The sequence below is a fragment of the Budorcas taxicolor genome, chromosome 13, assembly GCF_023091745.1.
Source record: "Budorcas taxicolor isolate Tak-1 chromosome 13, Takin1.1, whole genome shotgun sequence".
Classification (NCBI taxonomy): domain Eukaryota; kingdom Metazoa; phylum Chordata; class Mammalia; order Artiodactyla; family Bovidae; genus Budorcas; species Budorcas taxicolor.
In genome coordinates, this window is record NC_068922.1 from 63046461 (window position 1) to 63072591 (window position 26131).

Sequence of the window (26131 nt, forward strand, 5' to 3'; positions counted from 1 at the left end):
TGAAGGAAGACAGATACCATTATTATTGTCCCGTTTAGGATGAGGAAACTGAGACCTAAAGGGCATGAGCTTACCTAGCCAATGAAAAAGCTTATTATTCAGACTTGACAAGACCAAAGCCTGGGGATTTTCAACGCCCTGCCCTCCCTAAATTATTCCAGTACACAATCTCCTAGGTCAAAGCAGGTACCCTCCTTCCCACAAGCTCTCCTGTCCTGTAGCAAAAAGGAGTGAAGAGCAGAATTTCCAGCGTGAACTCAGAGATAAGGTCCTTCTGCATCTATTAATACCCACTTGAAAGCAGCAAAGGCTTTCTAAGATAGAGCCTCTTAGCCCCAAGCCTGAGGTATCCTGATAAGCCTGTTCTCTACAGTTCTCGGGCTTCAAAATAAAAATCCACAATTACTGGGTAGCCATTTCCACTGATGATCTCCTTTCGACCTGATAAATAAGTGAAGCTCATTTATCTACATGGCACAGGAAGGAGGCTCAGAGAGGGGCACTCGCTGCTCAAGGTCACACAGCAGAATAGAAGTCTTCTACTGTAAAATCCAGGGCCTGCCCTTCAAGTACAAACCCCTCTGTAAATACCCCAGGGTCAGCCTCAGGGCTGTTAAGAGTACAATGTGTGGTTTTCAAAAGGTATTATGTGGATAGTGGCTTAATTAACAGGGGCTCACTGTCCATCTCCACCTTCCTTAAGTCCTAACTCAAGAGGCGTCCAAAGGGGTGGCAGCTCCTGGAGCCACTATCCTTTGCCTGAAGATCTCTTTCCAAGAGGCAGGCTGGTGGAGGAGTGATAGCGTGGGCTTCTAAATCAGGTGGATGTAAACAAGAATCCGAGTCTGTGACCTTGGACAAGTCACTTCACTTCCCCTGAGCCTCACTCATTCAATCCACTCCCCATTCTCCATTCAATATTTACTGAGCCCCTGCTATGCATCCAACATTGTGCCAGGTGCTTGGGGGACAGCTGAAAACAAAACACTCATCTCTGACTCCTGGAGCTCACCCTCCAATGGGAGAGTCAGATTTCTATGTATCTGCACAATATGCTCATTAAGAAGTTTGACAGGCAACACAAATAGTTCAAAGCTATTTATTCCGCATACACCAACTCCCCTAAACGTACATTCATAGCTTAAAAAAAAATCTCCAAACATGAACATCCCATTATTATAAGGAATACATAATTGGGAGAAATGATCCTGTGGGGACTTCATTTTATTAAGAGGCACAGAGACATCCATTGTTGAGTTCTGGCAGAAGGAGGTGGGGAGTTTTATGTCTGCAACATTACATTCATCTTGAATGATCCCTTGTCACTACGCTGAATGGTTTGACTGACGGTTTTCTGTCTCTGGAGACGTTCTGTCACGGTGCCAGTCCTGGCTGTGTCTGAACACAGGCCTCTCACCCATTCGGGAGGCTGTCTCACATAGGAGTAAGCCCTGGGAGTCGAGCAGACCCCCACTGTGTGGCTTGGCCAGATGGGTAAGTGATTTACCCCCCTGAGGAGCTCTGATTGCCTCCTTCGTAGAACAAGGGGCAAGGGTTCCTCAACAGAATGGGTGTCAGGGTTCAGTGAGAAAACAAGACAAGCAGAGTTTGCAAACTGGCCCGCAGGCCGGATTTAATTTGCTCAGGGTATTCTTCCCCTGAATTATGAATTTGTTTTTAAAACAAATTTTAAATTGGGACATGCTATAGAAAAACTTAAATATTTGGATTTTTAAAAAATTTTGGCCATGTTGCATGGTTTGCAGGATCTTAATTCCCTGACACCTGGAATCCTAACCATTCGATTACAAGGGAACGCCTAAATGTTCGGCTTAAAAAAAAAAGTAATATTTGGCAATGCCAGGTAGGCCATCAGGGAACTGAGCAAGTGCTGTCCCCCATTTAGCCAGAGCCTTGGCCCTCCAGGCAACCAGTGTCCCTGCCTGGCTTGCCTCATGTGATGACCTTACTTGCCCTGCCACTCAGTTTGCAATCCCTAAGGCCTGTGCCCGGCACTGAGTAAGCATCCAATAAATGTTGACTACTCTTAGTAACTACTAGAGCACCAGCACGGTCCTCTTTGTGGAAGACGTGGATGTGGAAGGGAAGGGAAGTGGGTGTTCATGGGGCTTAGTGCCAGCCAGCAGTTGCCTGACTATGTGGCCTTGGCTAAGTCTTCGGTCATCAGCCAGTCCAAATGTCCAGCCAGAGGGTCCAAGGTCAGTGGAAGTGGACAGGCCGCCAGTCCATAAGTGAGCCTCCCTTCCCTTGTACCCCCATTATTCCATGAGCTCAAGCTCTGGGGACCCCCTCTCCTCTCCAAGGCTCACCCAGTGCCTCTTCCTTTCCCTGTATCACTCCAGCCTCCGCAGTGGGATTATGCTTTTCCAAGCGGAGGGTAGAAAACCTGACACAGTGGCCATGCCTGCCCTGACCAGGGCTACAGTGAGGGGCTGGGGAGTCCTCAAAGCAGAAGGGCTCTGTTTTCTCACCTGTAAAATGGGGATGGAAATAATAATGATCACAGTGTTCACCTTACAGGCCTGTTGGGACATTAACTGAGTTATGAAAGTGCTTAGGGCAGTAGTTAGTGCGCAGAGAGCCCTCAGTAAATGTCAGCAGTTACTAAGAATGAAGGCTGAATTACGGGAGCAGCTTGCCTACATCTCCTCCTAATTTTTCCAAATGAGAAAAGAAAAAAACTTCTTGTTAGGCTGCAGAGCGAGTTTTCAAGCAGCAATCCATGCACCGCTTCCCAAATTTTATTAGGCTCAGAGACAAGGAGAAAAACACACTTGGACGGCGATGAAGTGTGTAGACAAGACAATCATATATTCCACTGATTCTCAGACCATTTTCTAAAAATCAATTAATTTTTTTTTGGCTGCACCAGGGGGCAGGTGGGAATCTTAGTTCCCTGACCAGGGATTGAACCCATGCTTCCTGCAGTGGAAGCACAGAGTCTTAACCACTGGACCGCCAGGGAAGTCCTCTCTCCAACTTTCTTTCTTCGTATTTAACAGCTCTGAAAGTGAGGTGCATCATACAATCAATGGCATGCCCGTTTTTAGTCAGCAGCTCTTCTCTTTCCTAGGGGCTCAAGATAAAACGTTGTGCCTCATTTTGGAGGGTGTCTTGGAAGTCGGAGATAAGGTGGCTGAAAAGCACGGGGCCCCGGGGCCTGCCCCCCCCAGAGGCCTCGTTGTTCTCATCACCTCCAGCCTCACCAGCACATTTGAGGCTGGCCACGGTGGAGCGAGTCGCTTTTCTCTCATTTTGCTCGTTTTCTTTCTGACACCTGCTGACCTGCATTTGGTCCTGGGGTTGACAGCACATGGCAAATGCGGTCAGGGAGGGGAGTAGCAAGAGCTCACGAAGAGAAGAGAAAGGCTTTTCATAATATATTAAGATATTCAGAAAGGAGGAGCCTGAGATATTCTCCCTCCCTCCTTCTCCTTTTTTTTTTTTTTTTTTTAACAACAAAAAAATCCCTGCTGGAAGCCAGAGTTATATATATGCCAAACAGGCCAGGAAACCCAGCAGGCCTCCTGGAGCTGGCAATGAACCGAAACAGGGGCATTGTGTCCAGGCCACTGGCTGGCTGAGGGGCATTGTTAGGGCCTGGCCCTGTCTGGGAAGAGGGGGGCGCAGAGGGCAGGGGGAGTGTGTTCCCATGACTCCCTGGTGAGTGACAACAATCAAGGCCAGCTGCGAAGCTCGCATGCCAGGGGCCCGTGGGCGGGTGGCTGGCCCCAGAGGGGCCGGAGGGCTGCAGGGGGCTGAAGAGGCGAGGGGGGCAGCAAGGTCCAGGTCTGTTTCTCAGCTGGGCGAGGGGTGGGGGGGTCATTTGCTATACCCGTCTCTCTCATCCCCACCTCCAAAAAGTCCTGGGCCACTGAGCCACTTTGCAAATGATACCCCAGATCTGCCCACTTCTCTCCACCCCGAGGCCCCACCCCGGGTCCAGGCTGCCATGGTCTCTCACTGGGACCCCTGCCTGGCCTCCTCACTGGATCTTGCTGCCAGCCTGGCTCTCTATGTTCTGTTCCCCACACATAGCTAGAAGGATCTTTCCAAAATGTAAATCACATCACAGCCATATCACTCTCCTGCTTAAACCTGCCAAAGGCTGCCTATCAAACTGAGAAGAAAACCTAAACCCCTCACTCTGGCCCACAAAGCCTGCCTGATGGGCCCAGCCAGCCTCTGGGACTCCATCTCCAACACTCCAGGAAGCCCCCACCTGCCACTCTGTCCCAGTCTCTAGGACCTCCTGCAGGCCCTGGAATGCTGTCAGCTGTTCCCTGCTTAGGGCCTGTGCACTTTGCAGCTCCCATGCCGGGAACACCCTTCCTCTACCTCTCAGCATGGCTTGATCCCAGAGCGAAGAACACCTCCTCAGAGAGGCCTTCCCTGGAAAACAGACCTTGCTGTTCTCTTCTGCACTGCCTTCCTGGCACCTACCACTCTGAACTGTATATTCCTTAGTCTTCCCTCCCTGGGTGGTAAACCCCAGGTGAGCAGGAACTGTTTTTTTCATTGCTAAACCCTAGCCTCCCATATCACCAGGTAACTAGTACCTAGCAAGAACTCAGCCAATATTGATTGTTGTTGTTCAGTTGCTAGTTGTATCCAAGTCTTTGTGACCCCATGGACTGGAGCATGCCAGGCTTCCCTGTCCTTCACTATCTCCCAGAGTTTGCTCAGATTCATGTCCATTGAGTCGGTGATGCTATCCAACCATCTCATCCTCTGTCATCCCCTTCTCCTCCTGCTTTCGATCTTTCCCAGCATCAGGATCTTTTCTAATGAGTCAGCTCTTCCCATCAGCCAAAGTACTGGAGCTTCAGCTTCAGCATCAGTCCTTCCAATGAATATTCAGAGTTGATTCCCTTTAGGATTGACTGGTTTGATCTCCTTGCAGTCTAAGGGAGTCTCAAGAGTCTTCACCAGCACTACAGTTCGAAAGCATCAATTCTTCAGCGCTCAGCTTTCTTTATGGTCCAGTTCTCACACCTGTACATGACTACTGGAAAAACCATAGCTTTGCCTATACGGACCATCGTCGGCAAAGTGACGTCTCTGCTTTTTAATACATTGTCTAGGTTTGTCACAGCTTTTCAACCACCCTCAAGCAGTTCTGAAACTGTGATGCATGAACCCAAGTTCCATGCACTTGGACAGGAAAAAAAATTACACCTATATTTTCACTAGTCTCTAACTGAAATGTAACATTTCCTTCCCATTTTAAATGTAGGCAACAATCCAGAGGCCAATTAGCAGCAACTTGGGACTTTATCACCAAATCACAGCTACTTCCTTATCACAGCTGCCCCAGGGATCCTAAGATACTGTTCATGCTTATGACACCTGTGACATCCTGGTAGTTTCGGACCTGCCACTCGATCTTTTTATCTGATGTGTTTAAAAAAGAACACACAGGGCTTCCCTGGTGCCCTGGACTCTTTCAGTAGTAAACAGGCCATCTGCCAGTGCAGGAGACACAAGTTGGATCCCTGACCTGGGAAGAGCCCACAGGCCTCAGAGCAACTGAGCTCCTGTGCCACATATATTGAGCCTGTGCTCTAGAGTTTGGGACCCGCAACTACTGAGCCCACGTGCTGCAACTACTGAAGCCCATGCACCCAGGGCCCATGCTCCGCAACAGGAGAAGCCACCGCAATGAGAAGCCTGCACGCCGCAGCTAGAGTAGCCCCCGCTTGCTGCAGCCAGAGAGAAGCCCGAGCAGCAATGAAGACCCAGCACAGCCATAAAAAATATTACTAAGTCACAAATACAAAAAATATTATTATTATTTCAATATTCAATATAATTGTCTTTTATAATTCTATTTATGGTTTAAAAAATAGCATTCTTAAAAAAAAAAAAAGCAGAATTCTTGAGAAGGGTCTAGAGGCTTCACCAGATGCCAAAAAGGTTCATGACACACATAAAAAAGACATCCTAAAAAGGAGTGTCCTGAAAGAGCTGATGTAGGGAGTTCCCTGGCAGTCCAGTGGTTAGGACTCTAAGCTTCCACTGCAGGGGGCCCAGGTTCAACTCCTTGTTGGGCAACTAAGATCCCACAAGCTGGGGAGCGTGGGCAAAAACAAAAAAGAGCTGATGAGGTATGACTTTGATCTCTCTCAGCTGACATCCAGCCCATGAGAGGATGAAGGGAGAGCTCAGCAAAGCAGGAGAGCAAGGCTTCCAACAGGAACCTCATGACCTGCATTTCACTGCTGCCTGGTCCTGTCTTGTTCATGAAATCATGAGTACACAGGCCTGCAACAGAAAGCAGGGAGCCCTCTCGAAAATCAGTACTCAGAGGGGAGCCCTGCTTTCCCTCTGTCCTCTAGCTGGGCCCCTGTGGCCTCCAGTCCCAAGAGTGAGTCCTGCAGGAGGCCTCTGGTTAAACTTAACACGCTCTCATCCAAAATGTGGGCCTTCCCCGTGGCTCAGTGGTAAAAACCCACCTGCAACACGGGAGCCACAGGTTCAACCCCTGGGTCAGGAAGATCCCCTGGGGGAGGGCATGGCAAACCACTCCAGTTTTCTTGCCTAGAGAATCCCATGGAGAGGGAAGCCTGGCGGGCTACAGCCCATAAGGTCACACGGAGTTGGACATGACTCAGCACGCACACACCCAAAATGCTTTTCAAGACTGAAAGAAGACCCTCTCTATCCCTACGGATCTGCAACAAGATAAGGGAAGGAAAAAAATTTTCTTTTTATAAATACCCTCATAGAAAGCAACCCACCTGCAGTCACAGATTGGTTCCAAGAGGTGGACATAGCATGGCGTGCTGGTTTAAGAGGGTGTCAGGTTTAAAGCCTGATTCTCACAAACCCAACACACACTCATGGGAGTGGGAGAAGCTAACAGTGTGGACAGAAATACCATCTCCAGGATCCTTTCTGGAGCCTGCTGTGAGGAAGGCAGCAGTCGTGAGAAGCCGAGGAGGCAGCCTCTTCAAGCCTGGGTTTGTGAATCATCACTCTCACATGGGTTCCCCAAACAACCTCTAATTTGGGAGAGGAGCAGCAGAAAGGCCCCAAATTCACTTCAACTTTGTCCTTCCCCTTTCAGTTGGAGTTCCGTGGGCATTCATGTTGGGCGTCATCTACGGCAAGACTCAGGACATTGAGGATGATTCATCTCCATGCTGATCTGCCTGAGATATTTGGGGACTTGGGGGTGGGGTTGAGGGGGACAGGAACTGGCTCAAAGAAAGGACTCCCTTTTTAAAAAAAAAATAATACTGACTTTTTTTGGCCACACCCCACAGCTTGCAGGATCTTACGTTTCTGACTAGGGACTGAACCTGTGCCCTTGGCAATGAAAGTGCCAAGCCCTAACTACTGGACCGCCCAGGAATTCCAGGACTCACTTTTATATCAGATTATTGATCAAAGAGAAACCAAACATGCAGAGAACAAGGAAGGAGTGTCCAAGAGTTCTTGAGATGACAGTGCAATGTAAAAGCTTCTTAGAGGACAGAGATGGGTGGTTGTGCAGAGAATTTCTCAGGAAGGGTGCACTAGAATGTATGGATGGGGGCGCCCCTGGCTGGGGCAGTGGTGGGTAGGTGGAGCTGAGGTTCAGGGGGAACTTGACTCTTCCTTATTATACACTTTTTGTACCCATTTACGTTTTGTGCTATTGTGTATGCATTATTGCTTTAAAATTTTTGTTTACAGCTTTGCAAGTCAGAGACCTCATAGGAAAGTAGCAGGTGCTTAATTGACACATGTTAAAACACTGCTATTTCAGGAACTAGCATTTATGGAGCGCCTACTGTGGGCCAAGGGCCTCTGGCAATCCCGGTTTTCCAGGTCTTCCAGACACAGAGGCTGGGCCAGGAGGGAGCTGAGTGGGAACTCCTCCCAGGAGCCGGGGCTCTAGTCCTGCATGAGGACCACACCGCCTCCCTCCCTGGAGTGAGCAGTTGGAGACACCAGATGCTTTGGCAGGATCCAGAGAGATGCCATCTGTGAGGGGAACCTATTCTTAGAGAGCAGAGACAGTGGGTAGGGTAGCCGGCCAACCCCCAGCAGCAGTGGGGGGACATCGGGAGGAATGGGGGGCGGGCAGCCAAGGCTTTTACCTTCAGCTGAGGGTTGGGGCAGGCCAGGTTGAAAGCAGAGTGTCCGTAGTCCTTGGGGCCAAGCTTCCTTTTACATTTGGATGATACATTGGAAACAGCAGCAGGCATTCATCGAGTGCTTACTTTATATGCTGTCGTATCATTTAATCCTCCATACCACCCGCCAAGGCATGTGCCATGAGAATGGCTGTTTAACAGATGACAAGACGGAGGCCCTGAATGGTTAAGTCACTTACAAGAAACCAGCGGGGCCAGAACTGAGCCCATACATTCTGGGTTCCAAAGCTGATAGCCTTAACCACCAAGCTCTGCTGCCCCTCAACTCGCTGCACCAGGGGCCAGTTTTAGTTTGGGTTCCCCCAAGAGCAGACCCCGAGATGAGGATGTCGAGGGCAAGCAGTTTCTGTGAGAAGTGGTCCCGGGAAGCAGTGGTAGGGGCACGAGGAAAGGAGACAAGGGAGGAGGTGTTATCACACAAGTGACCGCTGTGGGCGGCTGGAGCTCATTCCTGCTGGGTGCTCCGGGAACCAGCGTGGAGCAGGCACCTGGGAGTTATCCCACCCAGTGGCAATCGGAGGGCAGGAGTGGGGGTCGCCACCAGTCCCTGGTTGACAGCTGCTCCCAGGATGTAGTCATCTCCAGCACTGCAGGTCTGCCGCAGGCTGACAGAGCAGGTGCCGAGAGCAAGGGAGGAGCCCTCAGGCACAAAGACTCAGGGTAGCAGTATGGTGGCTGGTGTGCACTGAAGTGGTAAGTTAGACAGGATGTGGGTGGGGCACTCCAGCATCTGCTTTAAAACCCACTTGCTGGTGGCTACCCTCTACCCTCCCCACAACCTCAGGACCTCATTCAGCCTCCACAGAGTGAACTAAGGGAACTTCAAGACTACCTTCTCTAAGCTGGCAGTACAACATTGTGCCTGAGAATACACCGTTTAGACTCAGACCCAGTCCCCCCTTCATGACCTAACAGCTCTGTGACATAGCTTCCTCATTCGTCACAAAGGGTACTGGCTGGCCCCTGTCATTCCCTACCACCTTGTTACTCAAGCTCAGAACAGCAGCAGCCATCACCCAGGGGCCGTGAGAAACCCAGGCCCCACCCCAAACCCACTGAATCAAAATCTACATTTTAATAAGATCTCCAGTGACTCATGTGGATATTTCTACTAGTAATTTTCAAAATATAAAAAGAGATTGAAGTATGCCTACTCCAATTGATGGCCCATGGACCAAATCTCCTGGAGATGTTTGATTTGTTCAGCTTGGTGGTTTAAAAAAAAAAATTAGTTCTGGCACACACACGTCTCTAGTTCACCAGGTCCCCGTCCCTTCCAACTGCATAGCACCCAGAACATCATCATTTATGCCACTTCCCAGGTTCCTATAGGCATTTGAGTGTGCACCCCAATAACTCGCTAATTTTGCATAGCATAGTTTAACTTTCTAAATTTAAGGCACTGAAAAAAAAGGAGCTTTGAATCACACAGATCTGGTTTGGCTGTCACACTTGTTGTATTGCCTTTGGCAAGTTACTTCTCTGAGCCTCAGTTTCCACATCTGTGAAATGGAGATCAAGATATGTACCTGCAAGCTCATTGTATGGGTCACAAATAATAATGTGCAAAGGACCCAGGAAGGAGGAAGGAGGAGTTCACTAGGTGGATGTCATTAGTAGTTAAAGCAGCCACGTAGTTACACAAGTCCAATGTAGACACCAGGTATTACTATGATTATCCTCACTTTAGTAGAAACTGAGCCTCTGAGAAGAACCTTCCCCAAGGTTACACAGCAGTCCAGTAGGGACTCAAGCCCAGGTCCTCCAGCTCTGTATCTGCACTGTCCACTAGAATTTTCTGCAAGGATAGAATGTTCTAATCTGTGCTGTCCAATACAGCAGCCACTAGCCACATGTGGCTGCTGAGCACTTGAAATGTGACTAGTCCAAACTGAAAAATGCTGAAAGTGAAAAACACACACCTAATTCTGATGACTTAGTACAAGAAAAATAGAATGTAAAATATCTTATTAATTTCTATATTTAACACATTAAAATGATAACATTTGAGAAATATTGGATTCAAAGATATAATTAAGGTTAATCTCCTCTGCTTCTTTCTCTCCCCACATTTTTTTTTTTTTTTTTTTTGGCCATACCTCGTGGCATGTGGGATCTTAGCTCCCCAACCAGAGAGAGAATCCACATACTTGGCAGTGACAGCAGAGTCCTAACCACTGGACCACCAGGAATTCCCTCCACTTTTTAAAAACTGTGGCTGCTAAAAAAAGCTCAGTCACATATGTCTCACACTGTGTTTCTTTTGGACAGTGGAAACGCTGGAGCTTCTACAATAGAACACCCAAGGCAAGAAACTGAGTATTGTCTAAAAATGCATTTTTGCAACCCACTGCCCAAGGCAATGGCACTCCACTCCAGTACTCTTGCCTGGAAAATCCCATGGACAGAGGAGCCTGGTGGGCTGCAGTTCATGGGGTCGCTAAGAGTCGGACACGACTGAGCGACTTCACTTTCATTTTTCACTTTCATGCATTGGAGAAGGAAATGGCAACCCACTCCAGTGTTCTTGCCTAGAGAATCCCAGGGACGGGGGAGCCTGGTGGGCTGCCGTCTATGGGGTCGCACAGAGTCAGACATGACTGAAGCAACTTAGCAGCAGCAGCCCACCACCCAGAAGCCCTCTGTTACAGAATGGTCAGAGAACATACCCACCAGAAAGAGACTTCAGTGCCCTCGTCTGGGCTCGATGATCCCTGAGGCCCAGGGTGGGGTGTGACCTTCCCTGGTCTCTCAAGAGTCAGCAGCTGTCACCGTGCCCAAGGCTCCTCAGCCTGATTTGGTGGCTCGTTCTGCTATTCAAGAGTACCTAATGAGAACTGATAATCAGTGCTTCCATTTCGCCAAATGGAGCCCTGGGCTAATAAAAGTTAGAGTCTGAGACCCCAGATCTTGAAGAGGTAGGGTCCTCTGGGATGGTTAGCAGGTGGAGCCATAATCTTAAACCGCAGCTGGACACCTCCGTCACCCGACTGGGGTGCAGGAGCCTTCCTGAGCACCTGAGGGCCCTGTTACTTGGAGGGCTGGCTCTTGTTGTAGATAAGGAAGTCCGAGAGGTCGTGCCACACGTTGCTGTCCTCGTACAGGTAGGTCATGGACGACTGCAGTGAGGGGTGCAGGGTTGGCCGGTGGTACTCGAAGAGCCACAGTACCAGCCCCCACACCAGCCCCGTGAACCATGGAAATGGGTCCGACCTGGGTTCAGGGATGAAGCCCTTCTCCACACCCAGGCGGCACAGGGCAAACAGGATGCGGGATAGCAGGTACATGTTGATCTGTGGGAGGGAAGGACGGGGTTAGAAGTGGGCCCAGCCACTGGGAACCTTCCACCCACCCCACCCCACCCCATCCCTCCCCCATTTCCCCCCATTCTCCTCCCCGACCCCGCCCCATCCTGGAGTGCTGCCTGTGTACTGGATCAGGGTTTTGCAGAGTATGAGCAAGGTGATTTGAAGTGGTTTGCAGCAGGCATTTGAATATTACTATTTATGTCTTTTTTTGTTAGCAGTATCGCATGGCAAAAGGGATCTTAGTTCTTCAACCAGGGATTCAAACCATATCCCCTGCAATGAAAGCACCAAGTTTAAACCTCTGGACCGCCAGGGAAGTCCCACTATTTATGTCTTTTATTATTCTTTTTAATTAAAAATTTTGAAAAATGAATGTATTTACACAGCTCAAAACTAAAAGGTAGCTTGCTGACAAAAAACACAGTCCACAAATGAAAAAAAAATTAATAAACTGGATTTCATCAAAATGCAAAATTCTTCAGTTGTGAAAGTCCATGTGAAGAGGTTGAAAAGAAAAGCTACAGACTGAGAGAAAATATTTACAAACATATCTGACAAAGACTTGTGTCTGGAAAATATTTTTAGAAACTCTCAAAACACAACAGTGAAACAAAGAGGCAAGCCAGTTAGAAAATAGGCAAAAGACACAAACAGGTATTTCACTGAAGAGGTTACACAAAGAGAAAATAGACAATTTACATTCCCACATGTAAAAAGGTTCAGCTTCATTAGCCATTAAGGAAATGCAAATTAAAACCACAATGAGAGGGACTTCGCTGGCAGCCAGTGGTTAAGACTCTAATCATCCAATGCAGGGGGCCCAGGTTCCATCCCTGGTTGGGAAACTAGATCCTGCATGGCACAGCTAAGACCTGGTACAGTCAAATAAATAACTAACTTTTTAAAGACCACAATAAGCACTACACACCTATCAAAATGTCAAAAACCTGAAATGTAATAAACCACATGCCAGCTTGAAGGTGAAGAAACTGGACCACACATGTATTCCTGACAGGAGGGTAACATAGGACAACCACCCTGGAAAATACTTTGTCAGTCTCCTCTAAAACTAACCATATATGTACCGTCTGTATGTGCTCAGACCCTGAGTTGTGTCTGACCCTTTACAACCCTCTGAACTGCAGCCCGCCAGGCTCCTCTGTCCATGAGATTCTCCAGGCAAGAATACTAGAGTGGGTAGCCATTTCCTCCTCCAGGGGACCTTCCCAACCCAGGGATCAAACCCATGTCCCCTACATTGCAGGCAGATTATTTATCTCTGAGATATCAGGAAAACCCTTTATGTATCATATGACTAGGAACTGCGCTCCAGGTATTTATCACAGAAGTGGAAACTTATGTTCACCAAATACATATACAAGAAGGTTCTGAGCAGCTGCATGCCTAATAGGCAAAAGCTAGAAACAACCCAGATGTACTTCCATAGGTACATCCATACCATGCAACACTACTCAGCAGTGAAAAGGAATGAACAGCTGATACAATAACTTGGAAGAATTGCCAGGAAATTATGCTAAGTGAAAAAAGCCAATCCTCAAAGATTACATACTATAATGACTCCATTTATATTTTTTTAAATTGAAGTATAGTTGATTTACAATGTTGTGCTTCAGGTGTATAGCAAAGTGATTAAGCTATACACACACATATATGTATGTATATTCTTTTTCAGATTATAAAAAATTTTATATTATAAAATATAAAATATTGAAGATACTTCCCTAATTGTTGTTTATATATTTTATATATAGTAGTATGTGTTAATTCCAAACTCCTACTAATTTATGCCCCGTGCTTTGATAACCATAAATTTGTTTTCTATGTCTGTGAGTCTGTTTCTGTTTCATAAATAAGTTCATTTGTATCATCTTTTCTCGGAGAAGGCAATGGCACCCCACTCCAGTACTCTTGCCTGGAAAATCCCATGGGTGGAGGAGCCTGGAAGGCTGCAGTCCATGGGGTTGCTGAAGGTCAGACACAACTAAGCGACGTCACTTTGACTTTTCACTTTCATGCACTGGAGAAGGAAATGGCAACCCACTCCAGTGTTCTTGCCTGGAGAATCCCAGGGATGGGGGAGCCTGGTGGGCTGCCGTCTATGGGGTCGCACAGAATTCCACATGTGATATATTTGCCTTTTTCTGTCTGGTTTTACTTAGTATGATAATTTCTAGGTCCGTCCATGTTGCTGCAAATGGCATTATTTCATTCTTTTTTATGGTTGAATAATATTCGTGTGTTTATGGTTGAATAATATTCCAGTGTGTGTGTGTGTGTGTGTGTGTGTGTGTGTATACACTATATCATCTTTATCTGTTCATCTGTCAATGGTTGCTTCCATGCTTGTAAATAGTGCTGCTATGAACACTGGGGTATATGTATCTTTTTGAATTAAGAGTTTTCATCTTTTCCATATATATGCCCAGGACTGGGATTGCTGGATTGTATGATGACTCTAGTTTTAGTTTTTAAAGGGACCTTGATACTGTTCTCCGCAGTGACTGCACCAATTTACATCCCCACCAACAGTACATGAGTGTTCCGTTTTCTCCACACCCTCTCCAGCATTTGTTATTTGTAGACTTTTTGATGATGGCATTCTGACTGGTGTGAGGTGATATTTCACTATAGTTTTGATTTGCATTTCTCTAACAATTAGTGAAATTGACCATCTTTTCGTGTTCCTTTTCCTGTGCCTGTTGGCCATCTGTATGTCCATCATGTAACATTTTGAATGGAGGTCAGAGCAGCTGTTGCCAGGGGTGAGGGAAAGGAGGGAAGGGGGAAGGAAATGGGTATATCCAGGATTCCTAGAATTTGGAAGTTCATAGAAAAGTGAAATTCCTATATAAAAAAAAATGGAGAAAATTCCCAAAATACAAAATGCTCATATCCATAGACTCTACAACTCCATGTCTAGGAATTTACAGACAGACTAACACAAGTGCAGGAAGATGTCTGAACAAAGATGATACACTGAACTACAGTGTATGTGTGAGGTCAAACGCTAAAGAGCCCCTAAATGTCCATCCAAAGGAGACTGTGAAATCAAGGCTGGTCTATCCCATCAGCAGAGAGCTCTGCTCATGTTATAAACGAGGGACTGACAAGAGAAGCCTCCAAGACACACTGTTACATGAAAAAAAAAACGTACTATGATCTCGTTGGTGGAAAACTCCTGCTATGAACACTGATACAAGCACAGACAAGTTCTGAAAGGCTACACAAGACACAGTTAAAATGACGGTCTATATACACGTATAACTGATTCACTTTGCTGAATAGCAGAAACACAACACTGTAAATCAACTATACTCCAGTTGTGTGTGTGTGTGTGCGCGCGTGCGCGTGCACTCAGTCATGTCCGACTCTTTTTGACCCTATGGACTGTAGCCCTCCAGGCTCCTCTGTCCACGGGATCTTCAGGCAAGAATACTGGAGTGGGTTGCCATGCCATCCTCCTCCAGGGAATCTTCCTGACCCAGGGATCAAACCCACATCTCCTGCATCTTCCTGAATTGGCAGGCAGATTCTTTACCACTGAGCCACCTGGGAAACCCAATACTCCAATAAAAATTATTAAAAAAAAAAAAAGTGTTTCTGGACAGTGGCTGGACAGTTAGAGGGGGAGAGAGACTTTCTTTTCAATTTATTTTCTAATTTCATCATGATGTATCCTAAGCATCCAGAAGTGTGCCAGGCACACAAGGGGTGCTTAGTTTGCATTACTTAAAATGTGAAAATAAAAAAATTATTTTTATAATTTAAGAATATTTAAGAAATTTGAGGGAGGCAAATTGGAAAGACTGCCAACTTTTCATATAGCGCAAGAAGGATGCTAGAACAGCAGTAGCAGCAACAGTTAGCATTTTGTTTTATGATTATCTCATTAAAAAATGGAATTTTTAATGAAAAAGGGCAAGTTGCAGAATAAGAGATAATTCTTCGACTGTAGTAAGTTTCATTTTATGAAAATCTTACTCATCTTTTTTTCTTACTTCACTGCAGAGTAGTGTTTGGGGGCGTGATTTGTTTTATTTTTTTAAATCTTTGCCCCAGAGAGCTGCATGGAACTCCAGCAAGGTACCTGGTTAACAGAGAGGGAAGTTCAGGGGGAAGTGACCTTCCCAAGGTCACACAGGGATTGGTGAACTACACACCCTCAGACATAGCAGGGAGCCAAGAGCTCGTCTTCTTTGACTCCCATTCCCAACTCTATACCTGAATCCTGCCCCACCCCCTAGCCCTCTCCCAGCCCCTATTCCGGGAGGACCTTTACCTGGCTGTTGATGTTATTGTTGTTTCCAAACACCAGCAAGCCCCCGATGAAGGCAGACACGAATGAGTGTGCCTGGTAGGTCTCACCCTGGATGTGGGACTGCAGGGTGCAGAGTCCCTTGTAGAAGAACACAAACCTCGCCAGGTTCCAGGAGTGGGTGTATGTGGCCTGCAGGATGGCGCGCAGCTTCTCCCGGAGGCTGCATAGACACAGGGAGCCACCGTGAGTGCAGGCCCCGCCGCTCCGGGGGCATCCACCCACCTGGCACGCAAAACCAGCCCAGGCAAGGAGCCCACAGGCCAGCGCTCATTCAACCCCAGGCCTCTGCCCTCCATGCCCCTGCCCTCCATGCCCTGAGGGCTGCTCCCTCCCTGGATACAGGCTTTGACTTCACGCCATCTCCTCGAAGAGGTCTTCCCTGACTACCCCACCACCTTCTTCAAGAGGTCTTCCCTGACTACCCCACATGTAAGAATGCCCATTGTATTCTGTTCCCTTATCCAACTTTTCTTTTCCTTCAGAGCTCTATCACCATCTGACATTTACATGCTTGTTTATTATCTCCCCCCACTCCCACCCCATCCCAGTGGAAGCTACCAGACAGTGGTATCTACACCTCACTCATTCATCCTCAGTGCCCAGAGCATGGCCTGGCACACAGCAGATGCTCAATACATTTGTTTCTGGAGTGAACATGTGAAGGAATGAGCAAATGAGCGAGTACATACTATGTGCTGGATCTGAGGGTATGATTCTGAGAAAAAATAGATCTGCCTGCTGCCCTCACAAGGTTTATGATCTAGTGGAAGAGGGAATTATGAAATGAATAATCACAAAACAAAGGTCAAACTTTGACCCTGACAAGCAATGATGCCAGGATGTGAAGGATGAGGAGTCCATGAGGTCAAGAGGGGAGAGGAGGTGTACTGGGATCAACACGAGCAGAGGCCCTGAGGAGGGACAGAGAGTGGGGAGTAAAGGAACAAAGAGAGGTCATTAAGGCCTGAGCAGAAAATGTGTGAGGCAAAGGCTGTGAGGGATAGGTGGGACTATGGTAAGATGCATCTTAAAAAAAAAAATTCATTTATTTTTGGCTGGACTGGGTCTTCGTTGCTGCTCGAGGGCTTTATCTAGTTGCAGAGCCAGGGCTGCTCTCTAGTTGCAGTGGGTTCTCTTGTTGGGGAGCACGCACTCTAGGTGTGTGGGCTCAGTAGTTCCTGCACACAGACTTAGTTGCTCCAAGGCATGCGGAGTCTTCCCAGAGCAGGGACTGAACCCATGTCCCCCACATTGGCAGGCAAATTCTTAAAACACCGGGCCGCCAAGCAAGTCCTAAGCTTTGTCTTTATCTTGAGAGAAGTGAACCTTTAAGTAAGGCACGTGGTTTGACTTATCTTTTCACAACCACCAGGGGGCAGTGAGGAGAGCCAAGGAGAGGAACTGCGTGTGCTCTGGGAGACCAATTCAGGCCCAGCAACCGCATGCAGCCTCGAGGCCGGAGGAGGGCCTTGAAGTGTGTCAGCTGGGGCCTGGGAAGTCTGCCAGGCGAGGGGGGGACAGCTAGGAGTCAGCGAGGTCTCACCCCACAGGAACACGGGCCCACCACTGCCAGTTCTAAGGCAAGCTACATTTCCCACTTTCCAAGCGTAGGCACTAATACTGCCTTAATATGTTTATGGAATCTGAACACTTGTCACCTCTATGCCACCATCAAGGTCTGGGCCACCAAAGCTGCTCAGCTGGATTATTGCCACTGCCTCCTACTTTACACCTATTTCTCCCCTTGACCCCTAGCAGCAAACACTTCACTTCCTCACTATTAAATTTAAGTCAAATAGTAGCATGTCCCTATACAGATTCTTACAACAATTTCCTGTTCCATTTAGAGGAAATGCCAGAGGGGTGGGAGGAAGGTTCAAGAGGGAGGAGAGATATACATGTGTATATAACACACATATACACACACACACACATATATATAGTATATGCTCAATAAATCTAAGTATATATACATACATATATATATATTTATGGCTAATTAGCATTGTTGTGTGTCAGAAACCACCACAACATTGTAAAGCAATTATTTTCCAATTAAAAATTTAGAAAATTAAACAAAAAGAAGAGGAAAAGCCAAACTCTTCTCTTTGACCTAATCCTGAATAGGATGGGCCCCAGTTACCCCCATAATATTCCTGTTTGTTCTCTCCCCTGCAATGCCTCTGCTCCAGCCTCCTCAAACTCACCAGGTATGATCACCCCTCAGGGCCTTTGCACAGGCTGCTCCCTTGGTATGAAACACTCCTTCCCTTGTTACCCACGTGGCCAACTCTTCCATCTCCTTCAAGTCTCTACTTAAATGTCACTTTCTCAATGAGCCCTTCCCTATTTAGCTCTGCACCCTGCCCTTCCCCCAGCACTCTGTATCCCCTTTCCCTGCTCTACATTTTCTTTCCTACAGCCCATATAATATTCTAACATCCCACATACTTTTTAAATTTATTATGTTTATTTTCTGCTACGCCTTGCTAAAATGTCAGCTGTACGAGGGAAGGGATTATTCACTGCTGTATCCCCAGCACCTAAAGACAGTGTCTGGCACATATTAGATGCTCAATAAATATTTACTGAAGGAATGAATGAGTTTAATTAAAAATAATAATAATTTGGAGGACAAAAACTAAAACAAAAATAAATTTTAAAAGGAAAAATACATAAAGAAATCTTCACGATCTGCATTTGAGCAGCAGGCAGTCCGTGTATGATTCTTATAAACTCCAGGTGAAGCTAGATACATTAAAAACTAAAACACAAGGTGATTTCTGAGAAGCGCCTTGAGGGAAGTTATGGAAGATCAGAGAAAGGCCAAGAAGTTTGAACAAGGAAACAAAGTAGGTCATGGAGAGTTTTCCTGAGAAAGTGATCCTCAGAGAACTGGTGTGGGTTGCTAGGAAGGAATAAAGATGGGGTAGAAGAGGAAAGGGGATTCCCGGTGTGTGTGTGTGGGTACTGCATGAGAAATGTAAAGAGGTGGAACCACCTGTTGCACATGAATGAATGGCAGCGAGTCTTGGTGCCAAGAGCTCCCCAGGGTGGGCGTTGGAGAGAAGAGGGAATGTCCCTGAGGTCAGACTGCAGGGGGCCTTGAATGCCACACCTGGAAGCTGGCTTCTCTGGAGAACAGCAAGGAGCCAGGAGCTGGTGAATTTTCAAGATGGGATAACAGAATCAGACTTGTACTCTAGGAGATGGTGGTGTGGGCAGGTTGGACCCAACCTGGAGGCTACTGCACCAGTAGTCCTGGCACAATCTTGCCCAGTTTGAGGGGTGTGCAGAGGGGACAGGTACCTGCCACTCCGGAAAAGAAAGGTCATGACCAGAGCGTGAGGGGCCCGGATTTTGGCTCCATAGCTGTAGAAACAAAAGAAAATGGTTATTAAGGCACCACTGCACCACTGTTTCTTTCTGAGCTCTCTCTTTGACTCCCTGTGCCCCCTCCTCCCCCTCCCTAATCCTAATATCATTTTGGGAGGGAAGCTCCCGAGTCCAAGTGGGTCATACAAAGTAAATAGTATCTGGTACCAAAGCCTTGCCCTGTTTTGCTCTATGCTGCTGCTGCTGCTGCTAAGTCACTTCAGTTGTGTCCGATTCTGTGTGACCCCATAGACGGCAGCCCACCAGGCTCCCCCGTCCCTGGGATTCTCCAGGCAAGAACACTGGAGTGGGTTGCCATTTCCTTCTCCAATGCAGGAAAGTGAAAAATCAAAGTGAAGTCACTCAGTCGTGTCCAACTCTCAGCGACCCCATGGACTGCAGCCTACGAGGCTCCTCCATCCATGGGATTTTCCAGGTAAGAGTACTGGAGTGGGGTGCCATTGCCTTCTCCAGTTTTGCTCTATAAACTTGGGTAAATCACTGAATGTCTCTGAGTCTCCCTTCTCCCTTCAGTAAAAAGTATTGCCTGTTTCAGAGTTGTTTCTGGCAGTTAAGGACCTAGCCACATGTAAAAGTTCCTCATTCAACCAGTACTAATGTCGCTACCTGTCTTTTTTTTCTTTATTGGACTTGCCCTCGCTCCACCAAGTTCTCCAGCTGTCTGGCCCTGACCTTTCCAGGCTACGAGGTCTAACAATCTTTGACAGTCTCCCTCAGACAATGGTCATGAGCCCCATATTGCTGTCATATGAGTATCTGTGAGGCTTGTTCCCCCCCCGCCCCCAAAGTATTTATTTATGTCTGTATTCATTTTGGCTGCACTGGGTTGTAGTTGCGGCATGTGGAGTCTAGTTCCCAGACCAGGGGTCAAACCCGGGCCCGCTGCATTGGGAGCATGCAGTCTTAGCCACTGGACTGCTAGGCAGGTCCTTGTGAGGCTTGTCTGAAGCAGCAAAAGACTGGGAGCAAACCTGTGTCCATCCACAGGGGGCTACTAGGTAAACACATAACAGACCCATGGCAACCAGTGGAATACACAGAGCTGTACATGAACCAGGAAGCTCTAGGTATGCTGTAGGCTTGGTTAAAGCAAGGTGTGTAAACTTCTAAAAGGGTCTAACTTTTTATGCCTTTTGTGCATATGCTATCTAACTTTTTAAAAAATCAAATAAAAAGTGTGATCAACTGACAGCAGTGTTACTGTATGTGGTGGCCAGGCTGAACGGCTTATTTGCTCGCTGCCTAGCAGTGGGTGGGCAGGACCCTCCTCTGGCCCCCAGCAAGTTCTCTGCCCCGCCTTCTCCAAAGGCATGTCTTCTTACTCTGAATAAAGACACCGTTGGCCTCCTCCAGCTGGCCAAGGTGAATAGGACCCTGCCTTATACCTCAGACAGGAATGGAACAATGCCCCCAACTGCCTACATGTGCCTGGCCCCCTTCCCAAACTACTCAGACTCTGGTGGGAGCCAGTTACTGCCACTCACAAGATCTCTCTGTGTCCTGAAACATGGAATGCTCTGGATTAAAAAGGACTGAAAGGACATGACAGGGACTTCCCCAGCGGTCCAGTGATTAAGACTCTGTGCATCCACTGCAGGAGGTGAAGTTTCGACTCCTGGGTGGAGAACTAAGATCACGTGCCATGTGGTGTGGCAAAAACAAAACAAAACAAAATCGTCATGACCGAGGAAACTTCAGAGCAGCTCTGAACACAGACCTTCAGTCCTCTTCCATATAAAAGAGGAATTAAATAAATAAAGGACCATGACAGATGCAGTATGATATCCTGGGAGATCCTTATCTAGACTATCTTGCTATAGAGGACATTTAGGGGACAACTGGGACAATCTGTCTATTGACTAGACAGCAGTCAACATTACAGGATTATGATTAATTTCTTCTTTAATTAAAAAAATTTTATACACCTACATTTTTGTTCTTTTAAAAAAATTTTTTTTTAATTTATTTTTGGCTGTCCTGGGTCTTTGTTGCTGCGTGGGCTTCTCATTGCAGCGGCTTCTCCTGTTGCAGAGCATGGGCTCTGGGGCATGTGGGCTCAGTAGTTACATTTCCTGGCTGTAGGGCACAGGCTCAATGGTTGCGGCTCATGGGCTTAGTTACACCGCAACATGTGGGATCTTCCCGGACCAGGAATCGAACCTGTGTCTGCTGCATTGGCAGGTAGATTCGTTACCACTGAGCTATGAATTTTCCTCTCTGAGCCACGGTCTTCTCATCCAGAAAATGTGTACGATGGCAATTCCTCCTTTATACACTTATTCATTCAGTTAATATTTAAAAGCCTACTTATACTAAGGAACAAAACAGATAAAAATTTCTGTCCCCATGAAGCTCGTTTGCTAGTGAGAGACAGTAGAAAATGCGTGTAAGTGATGCATAACGGATGCGTAAGTGAATACTTAAGTGTCAGGTGGTGATAAGGACTGCAGAGGAAGTCAGTAGGAAAGGAGGTGAAGTTCAGAGATAGCCTCATTGAGGTGACAATCAGAAGCCTGAAGGTGAAGGAGTGAGCCAGGCAGACATCCATGCCACTATAACAATGATTACAGCACCCAACAGTTACATACATATCAGGCGCTATGCTGAGCATTTCACACATATTGACTCAATCCTCTCGACAGTATGATGAAAGTCAAAGTGTTCGTTGTTCAGTCTGTCCTCTGTCCATGGTATTATCCAGGCAACAATAATGAAGTGGGTTGCCATTTCCTTCTCCAGGGGATATTCCCAACCCAGGGATTGCACCTGGGTCTCCTGCATTGCAGGCAGATTCTTTACCTTCTGGGCCACCAGGAAAGCCTGACAGTAAGATATTGAGAGGGTAACAGGCAGGAAGGCCAGGGGTCTCCAAATGGAGGAAACAGACTACAAGTGTCAGACATTTTTTATCTCTCTCTTAAGCGGCTGCTGCTGCTGCTGCTAAGTCGCTTCAGTGCTATCTGACTCTGTGTGACCCCACAGACGACAGCCCACCAGGCTCCGCTGTCCCTGGGATTCTCCAGGCAAGAACACTGGAGTGGGTTGCCATTGCCTTCTCCAATGCATGAAAGTGAAAAGTGAAAGTGAGGTCGCTCAGTCATGTCCGCAACTCTTCACGACCCCATGGATTGTAGCCTACCAGGCTTTTCCATCCATGGGATTTTCCAGGCAAGAGTACCGGAGTGGGGTGCCATGGCCTTCTCCCTCTTAAGCGGCAGGAGGAAACAACAAGTGTTAGATTTTTTTCCCCTTCTCTATACAAATTTAAAAAGAGGTTTCTTTTAAAATTTTGTGTTGCCATGACAACACCTGGTTCCACCAGAACTTAACTTTTCTCAAACCTTGATCTAACCAATCCGGTTTTTCTTATGAAAATGTTTGTCTTAAGCTATATTAATGAACTATGTATTTACCCTGGACTCTCTCGTAGAAAGAAATAGCAACCCACTCCAGTGTTCTTGCCTGGAGAATCCCAGGGACAGAGGAGCCTGGTAGGCTACAATCCATGGGATCTCTAAGAGTCGGAGATGACTGAGCGACTTCACTTTCACTTTTCACTTTCATGCCTTGGAGAAGGAAATGGCAACCCACTCCAGTGTTCTTGCCTGGAGAATCCCAGGAATGGGGGAGCTACTGAAGTGACTCAGCAGCAGCAGCAGCTCTCTTCCTAGGTTCTGAGTCTTAGATGGAACCGACTTGACAAACCAGTATGTTCTACTCAAGCAAATGTTCTCTTAAGCTATGTTAATGAGACTGTATTTGGTTAGAAACCTCCCTTTCAAGATTCATGTCAATCATTTTATGGCCCGGGACAACTCACCTTGTGCCAATGTTATCTCAAAATGCATGTTGTGGGTGAGGGGCCTGGTGCCAGTCTCTGAGTTTTGAGACATTTCCTTTCTCTAATTAGCAGACTGCTAGTAGCTACATAACATCGAACTAAAGACTAGCAGGCGGGCACTCTTTCTGCTGATGTCTATGTCAGAAGCTTTCTCTAATTCTTTTATACTTTAATAAAACTTTATTACACAAAAGCTTAAGTGATCAAGCCTGTCACTGGCCCGGGACTGAATTCCTCTCCTCCTGAGGCCAAGAATCCTGGCGTCTTTCATGGCTCAGCAACAATCTTTCAATATAAGTACTATTATCAGCCCCATTTTATAAAAATTGAGGCTTAGAGAGCCTAAATGAGTTGTACAAGATCATGCAGGTAAGGGGCACCAGTACTCAAACTGAGGTGATCACATCCACACCACCATGTCATGCTACCAGTAAAATGTCAACTCCAAGAACGCGCAGATTTTTGTTCCCTTTGTTTTTTGATGCTTCCCCAGTTCTGGCACTGTAGGCTCTCAATAAATGATAGCATTTATGCATAAAGTTTAAAGGAAACTGAGTTCCCCTCCTGATGCCAGCCAGAGGAAATGACCTCCTGTTCTGCAGGTTTGATGGCCAAATTGTAATCAGTTTGCTTGGCAAATACTTGCAGCTTCAGTTACAATGGTCACACCTGCGGCTTATCAGAACTTAGCAGTAGAATCTTACAAAAGAAAGAGAAGCGGGATGAAAGAAAGTCCAGGGCAGCTTAATGGGCGGAGCATAGAGAGGCAGAGCCGCAGGCTTGCTAGAGGGCAGAGTCCAGTTTCCCACTGTGCAGATGGAGCCGCGGAAGCCAGATAGGCCCAAGGGCACACAGCAGCGGGAGGGGGAAAACGGGACCCAAATGAAAGGATACAGGGTCTGGCATGGGAAATAGTCAAGGCAATAGGACCAGGCTGCAAAGCACGGAGTACCTAGAAACAGCGTAGTTAGAGCCCCGGCTCAGAAGGCGCACGGAACCCAAAACCCAGCGCCCACTGCGCCAACAGTGGACACCAAGACCTAGAGACACACTAGGGCTGCTCAAGGGCGCACAACGCAGCGGCGCCGGTAGCAGAGCCCGCTTCTCCAACCCCACCAGACCGATCCTTCAGCCCCTGCCCCGCCCGAAGACCCCACTCACACTGCCCCGTTCCGGAAGCCCTTAAGCATGGCCAGTGCTGCGTGGTAGCGGCGCTTGCGCAATAGTGCGTTGACCGCAAAGAGCAGAGCCCTCAGCTGCGGTGGGGCGGCCATAATGGAGGCGTCGCTGGGGGTGGTGGGCACGGAGCAGGGCTCATCAGTTCAGTCGGACATGACTGACCGACTGAACTGATCTGAACAAGTAGGGCTGGAGCTGCCGGATGGTGCCGGACATTGCAGCCGCGTTTTTGAGCCCATAGGACGTGTCTGCTGTCACTCATACGAGCAGGGCCGATCACAGAGCTCACTTAACTCACCAGCGGAATGGGACGCAAGCACTCTCCCGAAGAGCGGTCTGATTGGAAGAGAGGGAAAGCTCGTAGCCAATTACAATGGGCTCCGTCCAATTCGACCGCAAAAGGTTAGAAACGTATTCCTGGATTTGTCCAATCAGAAAGCAATTTCCCTGGGACTTAGAAGAGGTGTTGTCACCTGTGAGGTTGGAAGTTTTTTGAAAGAGGAGCCGCCCTCGGGAGAGTAGGAATGGTGACACAGGGAGGAGCCAGGCCTTAACTCTACACAGGACGATTCTGATTGGTAAACATGGACTACCGATCTTCTCAGACCAGAAACCACTTGGCACCTTTACCTTTTTGGTTTCCATATGTTCTTAAAAACCAAACATTTTCTCATGGTCCGCAGAAGACTGTATGATCTGGCCCCTGTTTTCCTCTCTAATCTTACACCTCCACTCTCCCTTTGTCCCTCTCAGTCACTTCTCTTCAGCGAAACTAGCCGCCTGGCTGTTCCTTGACCTTGACACTCCTGCCTGAGCGCTTTTGCCTTTCGTAATCTCCCTGTTTCCTATACATCACCCCAAGTTCTTCCCATAGCTAACTCCTTCTCAACGTTCAGGCTTCAGCTCAAATGCCATCTCTTCAGAGAGGTCTTCCTAGATATCTCAGAACATTGAGGGGTGACATTTATGTATGATGTCACTGTGTGGATAATCACGATGGTGTGATCACTCATCTAGAGCCAGACATCCTGGAATGTGAAGTCAAGAGGGCCTTAGAAAGCATCACTACAAACAAAGCTAGTGGAGGTGATGGAATTCCAGTTGAGCTGTTTCAAATCCTGAAAGATGATGCTGTGAAGGTGCTGCACTCAATTTGCCAGCAAATTTGGAAAACTCAGCAGTGGCCACAGGACTGGAAAAGGTCAGTTTTCATTCCAATCCCAAAGAAAGGCAATGCCAAAGAATGCTCAAACTACTGCACAATTGCACTCATCTCACATGCTAGTAAAGTAATGGTCAAAATTCTCCAAGCCAGGCTTCAGCAATACGTGAACCATGAACTTCCTGATGTTCAAGCTGGTTTTAGAAAAGGCAGAGGAACCAGAGATCAAGTTACCAACATCCGCTGGATCATGGAAAAAGCAAGAGAGTTCCAGAAAAACATCTATTTCTGCTTTATTGACTATGCCAAAGCCTTTGACTGTGTGGATCACAATAAGCTGTGGAAAATTCTGAAAGAGATGCGAATACCAGACCACCTGACCTGCCTCTTGAGAAATCTGTATGCAGGCCAGGAAGCAACAGTTAGAACTGGACATGGAACAACAGACTGGTTCCAAATAGGAAAAGGAGTACGTCAAGGCTGTAAATTGTCACCCTGCTTATTTAACTTCTATGCAGAGTACATCATGAGAAACGCTGGACTGGAAGAAACACAAGCTGGAATCAAGATTGCCGGGAGAAGTATCAATAACCTCAGATATGCAGATGACACCACCCTTATGGCAGAAAGTGAAGAGGAACTAAAAAGCCTCTTGATGAAAGTGAAGGAGGAGAGTGAAAAAGTTGGCTTAAAGCTCAACATTCAGGAAACGAAGATCATGGCATCTGGTCCCATCACTTC

The 26131-nt window shown here is 47.3% G+C and overlaps 1 protein-coding gene across 3 annotated transcripts; it reads right to left on the minus strand.

The window, feature by feature from the left end:
- Positions 1–1134: 1134 nt before the first annotated feature.
- Positions 1135–24400, minus strand: PXMP4 (peroxisomal membrane protein 4). Of its 3 annotated transcripts, none has more exons than XR_008200463.1 (5): positions 24211–24400; positions 19122–19184; positions 15774–15972; positions 10839–11458; positions 1135–2492 (listed from the first exon to the last, which is right to left on the minus strand). XR_008200463.1 is itself a non-coding variant. In XM_052650848.1 (4 exons), exons 1-4 carry the CDS (start codon positions 24321–24323, stop codon positions 11195–11197), a joined length of 639 nt encoding a protein of 212 aa, XP_052506808.1. In that variant the 5' UTR covers positions 24324–24400; the 3' UTR covers positions 9893–11194. The 3 variants fall into 3 exon arrangements, 1 of the variants encoding a protein (XP_052506808.1); XR_008200462.1 differs by having other exon boundaries at positions 10835–11458; XM_052650848.1 differs by lacking the exon at positions 1135–2492 and having other exon boundaries at positions 9893–11458.
- Between the last annotated feature and the right edge of the window lie 1731 nt (positions 24401–26131).

Coding starts and splice junctions, on each gene's coding strand:
- PXMP4 (XM_052650848.1), bottom strand. CDS start 24,323: ATGGCCGCCCCACCGCAGCTGAGGGCTCTGCTCTTTGCGGTCAACGCA. Junction 19,185..24,210: donor GGCTTCCGGAACGGGGCAGT/GTGAGTGGGGTC, acceptor TTGTTTCTACAG/CTATGGAGCCAAAATCCGGG. Junction 15,973..19,121: donor TTTCTTTTCCGGAGTGGCAG/GTACCTGTCCCC, acceptor GTGTCTATGCAG/CCTCCGGGAGAAGCTGCGCG.